The 12,217-nt window shown below is 34.8% G+C and overlaps 1 protein-coding gene across 4 annotated transcripts; it reads left to right on the top strand.

The window, feature by feature from the left end:
* Window positions 1-872: 872 nt before the first annotated feature.
* Window positions 873-10,540, top strand: LOC105769311 (uncharacterized). Of its 4 annotated transcripts, XM_012589856.2 has the most exons (20): window positions 873-1,390; window positions 2,008-2,332; window positions 2,611-2,799; window positions 2,911-2,994; window positions 3,212-3,271; window positions 3,956-4,000; window positions 4,609-4,808; window positions 5,064-5,251; window positions 5,342-5,522; window positions 5,784-5,910; window positions 6,027-6,224; window positions 6,324-6,413; window positions 6,815-6,877; window positions 7,233-7,307; window positions 7,394-7,444; window positions 7,743-7,820; window positions 8,395-8,529; window positions 9,218-9,325; window positions 9,951-10,016; window positions 10,229-10,540. In XM_012589856.2, exons 2-20 carry the CDS (start codon window positions 2,024-2,026, stop codon window positions 10,295-10,297), a joined length of 2,316 nt encoding a protein of 771 aa, XP_012445310.1. In that variant the 5' UTR covers window positions 873-1,390; window positions 2,008-2,023; the 3' UTR covers window positions 10,298-10,540. The 4 variants fall into 4 exon arrangements, with proteins under 4 accessions (XP_012445310.1, XP_012445305.1, XP_012445304.1 ...); XM_012589851.2 differs by having other exon boundaries at window positions 2,005-2,332; window positions 5,064-5,522; XM_012589850.2 differs by having other exon boundaries at window positions 874-1,390; window positions 5,064-5,522.
* The last annotated feature ends 1,677 nt before the right edge of the window (window positions 10,541-12,217 follow it).

Raw genomic sequence — 12,217 nt, 5'->3', positions numbered from 1 at the left:
CATGCTTGCTTCTTAATTATTTGCCTACTTCCCTACGCCACCCTTCATATTATTGTTTTTATAAAATAATCTTCCACCCCTAATCACTTGTCCATCTATTTTGGATTATTATTAATTCACTTAAATATTAGACTTCCATTAAGAATATATAATATTTTGACGCTTGGGAGGATTTACATGACTAAATTTAGATGGTTTTAGAAAAAGTATTTTTATATTATAATAATATATTCAAAAAAAAAAAACTAAGAAGAAGGTGACCTTTGTTACATATCTAAAATAATGTTTAAAATATTAATATTTATTTTCAAAGTTAAATAAATATTTTAAATACATATTAAAACAACACAAACTTTAATATGGTAAAAAATATATATGAGAACTTTTTAACTGTTTCATTATGAGAGCTGAGGTATGATTTTGATTTTGGCAAAGCTTTTCATGATACCACTTTTTCTAGGCATAAAGGTGAGCGGTAAGACGTAGTCAAAGGCAAACCACAACTACATTCACCGAACCGTATATCGAGGATCCTGTCCGCACACGTGGTTAAATATCCACGTGTCAATATTTAACGCCATATCAGATTGATCTGACGAATCCTAACAAATAAATCTCTCCCTCCTATAGTGGCGCATTGCGCGCAAAAGAAAACAATTTATATGCATATTACCGCTCAAATTTTAATAAAATTTAATAATAATGCTTTTAATTAATAATTAAAATTAATGTTTACCTTCAATTTTTTTTTTAAAACTCATGGTTAAATTGTAAAAGATTTCATGCATCGGATGCTTTTAATTAAATGGATTATATTCCAAATAAATCTTTATTCTGGGATTCATTATCAGTAATTTCTCAATATGCCTGTCTAAGTAAGCTTTCACTAAGCCTAAACAGCATGACAAAAACAAGAACTGCAACACAAAGGAACTGAAACTGACCGTCTCCTTGCTTCGTTTGTTGTCGTTTTTATTCGTTTGCAGCTTTAGAGCATCTTATTGGTGGTTCTGTTTTTTTTTTTTTTATAATATTTATTTTGTTATCATCATCTTCTACGACGCATACGAGGAAAAGGGAAGAAAAAAAAACCTTTTCTTATTATTAGTTTTTTTATAAAAAAAATTGCTTCTTAAAAACCCTCATTAATTACCAGAAACTTAATACAGTTATCTCTTTGCTTTGGTAAAAAGAGGAAAAGAAAATAATAAACCGAAGGTTTTTTTGACTTCAAGCAGAGAGCTCCTTTTTCCTTATATGGCGGCTGCTTAAAACCCTCAGTATTTTCATTCTCTCTTTGTTAATTTTGGGTTCCCCCCTAATTTATCGATCTGTGAAGTTTAAAGACGAAAAATCCCTTCGTGGCAGCTTCAAATCGTTTTTTTTGGAGGTAAGTTATTTTTGGGGTTTTGATTTTCTTCTGGGTTTAGTTTCTATTGAGGTTAACTTTCAGTACCCATCTTTATCTGGAAAACATTTTTTTCTTTGTTTTTACGGCCGTTGCTTTGTAGCTCTGACCTTCATGGATTCACAGTTTCTCTTTAGATTATTTATTTAGGGGTTTTGTTTTTATGCTTGAGTGCTCGAGTTTATGAAAAAAACTATGTGCAAATTACTGTATTTCGGAGCGTCCTACTCTATTGAAGAAAATCGATCTGTTCCAACTTCTGACTTTTAAAATTCTCAAAGCTTGCTGTAAGTTGTACTGAAGTAAATTTTTTTTTAAATAGAATGGAAGTAACTGAATGGGTTTTTCAACTGAGATAGACGTTTAATTAGGATAATTTGTTTGAGCCCAAAGGTCGATTTCAGTATTTTCTTCAACTTGTATTTGTTGATTAGATCGGTAATGTTTTTAGATGATCGATTACGATTTATTGAAAGATGGGTTGTCATTTTCTTTTTTGCTTGAAAAGCGGAAATTATGAAGCTAGTATTTTAAGTCGAATTCCATGAGTTTTAGCAATTGTTTATGTTTATTTGTTGTTTGTTTGTGTATGTTAGCAGTTGAGTAGTTTTAAGGATGTCCAAAAGTGAAGATTCTGGTAGCCCTGGATGGACTGCATCCTTTTTCATGCCGACGAAGGAGGATGTTGCAAGGGCAGTTGCTGCTGCTGCTGCAGCTGCAACTGCTGTTCATTCTCCCCGACCATCTGCTGTATATTCATTGAAAGATGAGAATAGCGGTAGCCAATTTCAGAAGCTACAGCATCATGTTGCAAGAGTGTTAAAAGGCTTCTCGCAACCCCCTGAAGTGAGACGTGGAACTTACAATCCGGAAGTTCTGACTAGCCAAAAGCGTCAGTGGGCAAACTTTCAGCTGCAACATTTGGTACGGTACTTAATTCAAGTGAACATTTTCTTGTTAATGTTACTCGTACCTGTGTATGGACTCTTCTCAGCAAGTATCTACTGAGGGATGCAACTTTTTTTATGCAGCTGTTATTTTAATACAGCTTGTCTAATTACATTCAATTTATATTTATTGCAAGGCCTACCTTGATGTCTGATAAACCTCTTATATTTTACTTGTATATATCCATTATTATTTTTAACTAATAACGAAGAATTTCCAAGTGTTTTCATAACATTCTGTTCTTAAGTGTGCAGGATCATAGATCTTTTAAAGGACCATCAAGGTTGTTTGAGAGCATGGTTGTTGTTGGACTTCCTCCTAGTTGTGATATTCAGGCACTTCAAAGGCAATATGTCACCAGGCAATCTGAAGGTTCGGGGAAGTTGCGAAGTGCTCTAAGTTGTCAGAATAATTCTCGAGTCGAACCTTACCTTGAACCCCAGGTGAGTGTTCTTCATAAAACAAGTGATTCCTTATATCTTGAAGGGCGTTTCGGAGGTGGGATTGGGGTGGGGATCATGTCTTTGGATATTGATTTTGTTCTCTACTTTCAGGTTTTATTTGTTTATCCCCCAGAGAAGCCACTGCCACTTAAACACAAGGATCTTCTTTCATTTTGCTTCCCCGGAGGCATAGAGGTTGGCTGATGGTTCTTCTTCTACTTGTTTACTTTTTGCAGTGCTTAGTTGAGCGTGAAATGGACTTACTAATAAGAGTTTAACTCATGCTGTAATATGTTGCTCAGTTGAGTGGTTTTGTCAATTTATATTTTGTTTCTTTCCTGTGTAAATATGCATGTGCAGTATTGATGTGCATTTAAGCTGGTATTTCTAAATTCAGTTTGTTCTATTTTAGGTTCATGCCGTTGAGAAAACTCCTTCAATGAGTGAGCTGAATGAAATTCTTCTTTCACAGGTATTTTTACTAAAATCTGATGTTAATGCTCTTCAACTTGAAAATCTTGATGATAGATTATCTAGAGCTGTTTGCTTTTGTACCTTCTCAACAATCCTTATTTGGAGATTTATCATAAAAAAAGTTGTCTTATTGAGTTCTAATTTATTTAACTAAATACTTCAGACAGCATGATTTCAGTTTTTATCACTTGATCGACAATGTAAACCAGACCTTTTTTTTTTACTGGTATCAGATTGCTAGCACTTGTAGCTATACGCAATATGACCTGACTTTAGCCCCTGCATTTAGTTCCATTACAATTTCAATGTCGGAGACTCATGTAAGCACATGCATATCTCATGGGGCTAGAACTTTAGTCTCGCAAATCGCGTGGCTTTAGGCAGAAACTTAGTTTCAAATCTGCCTAACTCTATAAAGTGAGAATTTACAAAGGAAATTCTCTAGGGCACTAAAGCGGAAGCAAACATAAAGCGAAGAAGCAACGAAAGAACCGAAAAAGCCACAAGAAAGCAATTCACATAAGGTGTTTGAGTAAATGCTCTCAAATATATTCAATAACTCTGAATGGAATGTGCAAATGAGGGGAAAAACTTTATTTATAGTTGAGCTCCCCAGATCCAACGGTACAAATTGAATTACATCAAATGCTAATATTTTTATGTCACAATCCTTTTCTTGCAGGAACACCTAAAACAAAGTGACCTGTCATTTGTATTCCGGTTGCAGGTAATCTTTGAAATATTATGCTATTTGGGAGACTACTGTTGAAATATCTTTTTCAGCTTTGCTTTCTGTTTTGAGTTCTTACCTGCTTCTTTATGATCAAAGTTTGACGGTGGATGTTGATGACCATTTTAAATATCTATAGATGCAGAGATTGATACTGAGAAGTGAACTCATGTGAATATATCTGACTTGTTCATGTTCTAGACTGATAATAGAGGCTAATGTATTCTGGAATGTTGTTGAACTGACTTGGTCTTATTTGTCTTGGATCCCAAAGTCCTTGTTCTTTGCTAATATCTGCTAACAGATTTCACTTTAATTTTTATTATGGTTGTTATTCACACACACAGACATATATGTAAATTTTGAATCTTTTACTCATTTGTATGCTATACTTTGATTTTAAGTTCACTAGATTGCTGCCTGTGGTACTTTCATGTGTATATTAAATGGTGATCACTTTTTGTTGATTCTTTTATATCTTCATTTGATTACAAGAAGTTTAATTTGCTGTTGATTTGTTGTTTCTGTTCTAATTTCCATATGACAGTGTAAACTATGGTACCTTTAAATTTCTTTTTGTGACATTTTGTCCCTTTTTGCTTTAGGTTGCTGATAATTCCACTTTATATGGGTGCTGTGTGTTAGTTGAAGAAATAGTACAGAAGCCCTCTGGATTGCTTTCCTTGATTTCAGATAGACAACCTGCCTACCCGTCTCTGAGTCGTTATGTGATGACCACTCGCAGATGTTATTGCATCCTTTCGAGGCTTCCATTTTTTGAATTGCACTTTGGTGTTCTGAATAGGTGTGTTTTATTTCACATCAGATACAACAAATGATAAAGAGGATCACTTACAGACCTGTTAACTTATTATTGTTGTTGTTAACTTATTATTTGCTTTTAGCACACGAAAAATTGTTTTAAATTCATGCTTTGATGGAGATAGTCTCTCTTGATAAGGTTTTTGGATGAAATCTTGAGGATTTGATGCTAGCAACATGGTTTTAGTTCGTTCCACTGGTTTCATGACTTCTTTTTCATCTTAAAATTTTCATGCAGCATCTTTGATGAAGAAAGGTTGGAACGGTTAACAAAAAGTATTGGTGATATAGATTTGGAATTGTCGGAGAGTTACAGCAATGAAGCAAATATAGATGATGTGTTAACAGATCAAGGAGCTCTGGAGGACATGCAGAACACAATGACCGAACCCTCTGAGATAAGTTCAGGAGATTCTAAACTTGGAGGTAATGATGATGGGAATGGCTTGGAGCATCAAATGCTTGAGAGTGACTTTGACTCAAACAAAGCTGTTAATCATGATACTGTTGTTCCAGTTGACCTGGAAACTGAGTCGTTTAAAAGAGGAAAAGAATCCGGTGGTGCAGATCCTGAAGATTGTGATACTGATGTTGATGATTTCACAACAAATAAGCAAGCAGCAGAAAGACATTTGCCAAATGCTGTTTTGCCATTTCTACGCTATTATCAGTATGAAAGTTCTGAATCTTCCTGCAGGTATAACTTTTGCAGTGCTCCGATTTGTTTAACTGGTTCATTTCTATGAATGTTTATATGTGAATAAGTTTTATATTGTTTTTGTTGAAGTATGCTTTGGGTCATTTGCATTTAGGAGTCTTATCTTTTGGCTATTCTTTTAATAATTCAGAAAGTAACACATTCATGCTATCTGTTGTTTTCTACATCTGCAACTTTGCAAATGAGTTAGGTGACTTGGTCCTCATTGTCTGATTTATTATGGTATTTATGTGTCTGCAGTTTTCAAGGTTCCCCTTGTGACGACAGGAACTTGAGGAGTGATGTTGATGATACAGAAACAGAAGAGGCTTCTATTTCTGGCCAGGAGGATTCCAGTGATCACCTTGATATACTTGAATGGGCCAAGGTTTGAACGGGCAATGCTTCAAGTTAATTTAAGCTTTTAACCTTACCCTTATGGTTTGCCACACTTTGTTTTACCCCCCTGATATCTTAGAAATTGTGGTTCCCTCCAATTTCCAGGCGAACAATCATGGATCATTGCAGATACTATGTGAATACTATCGGTTACCTTGTCCAGAAAGGGGTTCAAAACTTAGGTTTCATCCTTTGGAGCACCTTCATCCACTGGAATATCATAGGCCTGATGAAAAAGTTTTGCATATTGCTGGCTCAACCATTGATTTGAGATCTTGCAGTACAAGTCTTGAATTTGCTGAGGTAACCATGATTATTAGTTTCATAGCATGGAATAATCTTGCACTCCACATTTGAAACTTGGTGGGTCGATTGCATCTCACCATTGTCTGCTTTTATCAGGCACACACTGCCCTTTTGGCAGAAGAGGAAGCAACTGCTCTATCAACGTGGGCTGTTGCATGCATGTGTGGATCTCTGCGGCTTGAACATGTAAATATATGTCCTTGTTTATTTAGAGAAGCATAACATGCAGTTTTAGGTTTTCCTCCTAGTTGATTTTGATGTCATGTAAATTCTTTTTCCTCATGGACTTTAATGTTGTGAAATTTTAACAACATAACATAATTTTCTTTTACACTTTCTCGAGTGGGTCTATATATCCAGTGGTGAAATGGTGGCACTGTATTGTTATATCTAAAATTGTTTCTGTTGAAGTGCAACCCTGATTTTAATTGTAACATTTGTTAGACTTGACCTGATGTTTTAAGCCTTCTTTTATTTATTACCAAATACCATTTATCTCGTTTTTGTGTTTGTCTGTGTGAGTTGACTTGCTTGGTCTTGTATGGACTGTTGAGAGTTTCACTGAATTGATTTTTCTTATCCCGCAGGTGCTAACAATCTTTGCAGCAGCATTGCTGGAGAAACAGATTGTGGTTGTTTGTTCAAATTTGGTAGGTGTAGTCTTTTCCGATTGTCTATGTTGCAACTACTAATCTTTATGTTAAAACCTGATGAATGTGTTGCAATTATGCAGTCCTAACTTTAAAACTGGTGTTTCTCCTTCCGTGGCCTCTGGGGCTGGTTGCATCCACTAGTCTGGAACATTTTATAATTAGATTATTGCTTGGAGTTTGCATGGATGTGGATTTATATTTTTATATTTAGAACACTTCATCTCAATTCTTTTGAGTTTTTCGGCTTGATGTTTATAACTTATATTTGAATGATATGGATTACCTTGTTTTTTGTTGATAGATAGAAATTTAGAATCTCTGCATTTATATTAAGCTTAGAAATTATTTGCAGGGAATTTTATCTGCTATAGTTTTGTCAATTGTCCCTCTGATCCGGCCATACCAATGGCAAAGCCTCTTGATGCCGGTATAATCTCTGAACGATCTCTTCTGATTTTCTAAATTGATAGTTAGACTGTTCATATTTTTTGTACTTACTTTCAACATTTGCAGGTTTTGCCAGATGATATGCTAGACTTCTTAGATGCGCCTGTTCCTTACATAGTAAGTTTTCAAAACAGGCTTGATGTTGGCATGCTCAAGTTATTTAGTTCCAATGGAAACCTTAAGTGAGAATTTGTTTATATGACAATACTCATGTCAAGCTTATGGGGAGATTTCTTTCTAGTTATCATTGACATATAGAAAGTAATATGATCTTTTTTAATAAATTATCTCCCCATAAAGTTGCTTGCAATGGACCATGTGGTGGATATAGAATTAATGCACACTTCATAGCTTTTCATTAGTAGTGTTTGTTTTCCCTTGATGTACTGGCTAATAAAATTTTACTCACCTCTAGGTTGGTGTAAAGAACAAAACAAGTGAAGTGCAGTCAAAGTTAGCCAATGTAATCCTGGTCGATGCTAATAAGAACCAGGTTTGTATCTCTCAAATGTATTGCGTTGCAATTCTTTTTTTTTTTTTTGATAATGAAAATTACACTTGTTCTTTTTTCTAAGTCAGAGAGTTACCATATGGCATAATAATGTTTTTTCATTAAAAATTCTAATATATATTTTCAGTATTATTTCCTTTTGCTACTGAAAGTAAGTGTTTAAGTTTGACTTGTCTTCTACACTTTCTCCTCATTTCCTTATTTATTTGTTTTCCTATTGCGGTGGTGTGCTTGATAAATTATGGTTCAGCGGTTTGATGTCTTCTTCTGTTATACTACTGTATATATTTAATATGACAATTCTCATAGATGTGTTCTATTTTTCTCAGATCAATGGAGGAAGTTAATCACACCGTGTAAAAACCTGTTTTCTTGCTTAGCAAACAGAAAACCAAATTGACAAAAATTGCTTGCTTTTAGTTCGCATATTTGTAGTGCTTACTAGTTTATATGCTAAATTTCATTACATGGTTTCCATTGTGCATTTGAGATGCCTTTTAGCTAAGATTTGGGCCCTTCTGTTCTGTTCTAACTTTCTCATTGCATGGTGTGATAGATAAAGACGTCCACAATACCACAGCTGCCACAACATAGGGAGCTCTTTGCATGCTTAAGTCCTTATCATGCAAAGCTTGTTGGTGAAAGTTATTTGGGGAGGAAAAGACCAGTACATGAGTGCACAGATGTGCAGGTATGGTTTTTTGCCATCAATATTAATTATGCTTTTTCCATGCAAATCCTAAATCTGAAAGACCACTAACAAGTTCACATATAATTATCAAGTGAACTTATGCAATTCAAACATGAGTGTGGTTCACATGGGCACCATATGACATTTAGGCGGACCCCGTAGAAATCATTGTTGGCATTTTTATAGAACTGTAGATGACATGAACCCTTTCCTGGCAGCATACTATTGAACTTGACTGGTGAGATTGTAGTCTGGCATTGTTTCTGATGTGCAGAGAGCATCACCATTACTTTGTCTCATATTGTTTCTTGCACAAGGGAATTGTTTACCTTCCATGAATGGCTCATAGAAGCTGAGCCTTTCTTCATTGTGGTGATAACAAAAACATATATGAGAGATATTAATGTTTTGCTTTTTCAACTTATTGATATCTCTATCATGCATTGATTATTGTGAGGTCTAACTAGATATTATGATATCTTTTTTGGGGTGGACTAGAGTACCACCATATTCTGAAGTTTATAATTTTATCATGTCTCTTTATTTGGGAAATTATCCATATTAATCACTGAATCATCTTTTATTTGTTCTGTTTTGGGTTGTGTGTAAGTACTTGTTCAAGGTCATCTAATGAAGTGCCACTGTCATATTTCGGTGATTTGCTAATTGTTGTGGTTTTATGGCATAGATTGAAGCTGCCAAAGGTTTTTTAGCGGTGTTAAGATCATACTTGGATTCTCTTTGCTCTAACATGCGGTCACACACAATTACAAATGTACAGTCCAATAATGATAAGGTTTGTGTTTCGTTGAACTAGAATTTTTCAGCAAAGCAACATATCTACAAATGCGAATATTTTAGAATTTTCTATCATAGATATTGCTGTTACCATATTCAAATTACTAGCGTGAGGGTTATTTGATCGATAGGAATATGATTTTCTATCATAGATATTGTATGTGCTCTAGACATGAGTGAGTATTGAAATCAATTGCATTAATACTCTAGAAAGATCAGTTAAAAGACCCTGTAGTACCAGCCAAAAGGAAATAGGAATATATATTGATAAACATATTTTTATTATTTCAACATAAAATGTCTAGTGGGGAATCCTTGGCACAAAATTAGGTCATTTCCAATCTACTTTTAGTAGAAAATTATGGGGTTTTGCCTACCTGTTGGTTGAGGAAATTTCTAAGGATCCATATATCTTCAAAAGACGTAATTATATAGTTTTGTGTTGGCCAACCTGTGACATAGACAACATTTTTATTGAGCTTAGTGTTGATTATGTGTGTACAAGTCTTTCACAGGCAGGTGAAAGGTGGAGTTTGTATAATGCAATATTTATATTTTTTTTGTTGTGATACCATGTATTGTTCAAAAAAAAAACAGATAAGATCCTGAAGTTGTTTGTTCAGGTATCGTTGCTTTTAAAAGAGAGTTTCATTGATTCATTCCCTAGTCGTGATCGACCATTTATGAAGGTGAGTCCCTTTAATCAGACCTCTAGATATTAGCTGCCACTCATGATTTCAGGCTAAATTGTAGTAATATTGAACCCTGTTTTCCTCCATTTCTTGTTTTTCATCATCTTTTGTGTCTTTCAGGATGATCATTTTCATTTTTAATGTTAAAATAGCAAATATATGCATGTATAGCTGAAAATATACTGACAGTTCTCCCCTTCATTTCCCAGCTGTTTGTGGACACACAACTCTTTACTGTACATACAGATCTTGTTCTGTCATTTATCCAGAAGGAATAGGACAACAATCATCCAAAGATGGTGTGCTATTGTAGTGTTGTAACTTGAACATAAGTTAAGCAATGTATAATATCAAATTATTTTATCAATATCGGCAGAAAAAAAGGAAAAAGAAAAAGGATTTTATAGGGTTTGTAAAAGTATATATATTTATTTTTCCTTCAACCCAATTCTCCCCATGCCATTTGGCAACCTGAAAATTGAAAAAATAATAACAATTTAATGAAGTATTTATATCTTGAATGGGAGTTTGATCAGGTTGTAGCCAGGGAATAATTATTGAGCAGATACTTTATTAGCAGGAAGAGTGGCAGTTAAGCAAATGCAGGTCAACCTTTGTGCAATTGAAAATGGCTGGAAATGAGATGAAATGTTTTTTCTTTTTCTTCGTTACTTGTGCTATGCCATTTTGTCTCAGCCTCATCCATTCGAAAACACTGTCGATAAAAATCATGGAATCTTTCAAAGGCCAAAACCTCAAACGGATCTTGTAATTTACACCAACCCCTCTAATGTGTTGTTATATGATATCATATGGAAGGCTCTAATACCCTGGAAAAACACACTGAATCTATCTGCCTGCGTACAGCCAAGAAGACAAGGGGGTATGCATTTCCTTGGCATAAACCAACACTGTCATTGTCTTTAAAAAGCAAGTTGCAGGCTTGGTTTAATGGTGCATAATCTAGTGTCGGTCTATCAAAGCTTCTGCTACGGTCATAGACTACACTTCTGATAGAAATGAAGCCTCTTTTTGTTCGTCTCAAAATGGCACTCAATGTCCAAACAGTCAGCAGAAGTTGGTGTTCCAGTTACTGGGCCATGTGGCTCTCGTTTCGTCGACTTGATAGAAGCAAACATGGGTTGGATTAATGGAGTTTGAACATTGAAAATTAAGAAGGAACAGTGAACTTTGATTGATTGTTGAGTAAGTAATAATGGGAATAGTTTTTTTGCAAGCTTTTATAATTACAGTGGCAGAGAGAGTAATGAATGAGAAAACAAGCAAATCTCAGTATCAAACTTTGCTGGAATTTTGTAGACATGAATGAACATAATATTAATAAGCTGTCAAAATTGTTACAGGTGTAACATGTTGACCCACATTTGACATTTGAGTTGGGAAGCTGGAACCTTTAAAAGTAAAAACAGTGGAGTGGTGCCTAATTTTTCTGCCACGAACATCAATATTTTTCCATTACCTCACTGAATTATAGGACCCCAATATCTAAAAAAAAAATCCCATTTCTCATTGTTCCCTTAGTCACTACTTTTGGGAGCAAAGTGAAGTAATGCAAGTGGGTTCTACCAAACCTAGATGTGGGAAAAGTTTGAAATTTGAAAAGATCATTTTTATTTTTGTTGTATAATCGCTAAAAGAATACTTAATGTTTTTTTTTGCTTTACTTTTATCATCCTTATTATTAAAGACCAAAATTCATTTTCTTCACTATATTATTTTCACTAAATAACCCCCCCCCCCCCCACACAAAGTAAAAATAAAAAAGAAAATCCCGATCCAAACTTGCTCTTCTTGCGACGGTGAGGACCGTACTTCTGGTCAGTAATTTTTTTTAAATATATGTTTTAAAAAAGTTGCTTTGCATGTGTTTGAAGCTGGCAGGGTAGATAAGGACAGCTCTGAACAGTGCCAAAGAGTCCTCTACTTACTTTGTACAACACCTGCCACTCTTATAATACAACAACAGTGCCTGGGAATTAAATGCAAGCCAAGCCAAGCCAAGCCCCCCCCCCCAGGGTTTAATTTAGTACTACTAATACACTTAAAATATGTGATAATGTCGTTTCTTCTCCAACTATTATCCCTTTAAAAAAAACGGTCAAAACTCTCTCCCTTTCCTCTGTAATGCCCCTTTCTCCTCACATGAACAGCTTTGATATCTTTCCATACAAATACAA

Source organism: Gossypium raimondii, chromosome 5, assembly GCF_025698545.1.
Source record: "Gossypium raimondii isolate GPD5lz chromosome 5, ASM2569854v1, whole genome shotgun sequence".
In the NCBI taxonomy this organism is placed as follows: Eukaryota; Viridiplantae; Streptophyta; class Magnoliopsida; order Malvales; family Malvaceae; genus Gossypium; species Gossypium raimondii.
This window is presented reverse-complemented; position numbering and strand designations above follow the sequence as displayed.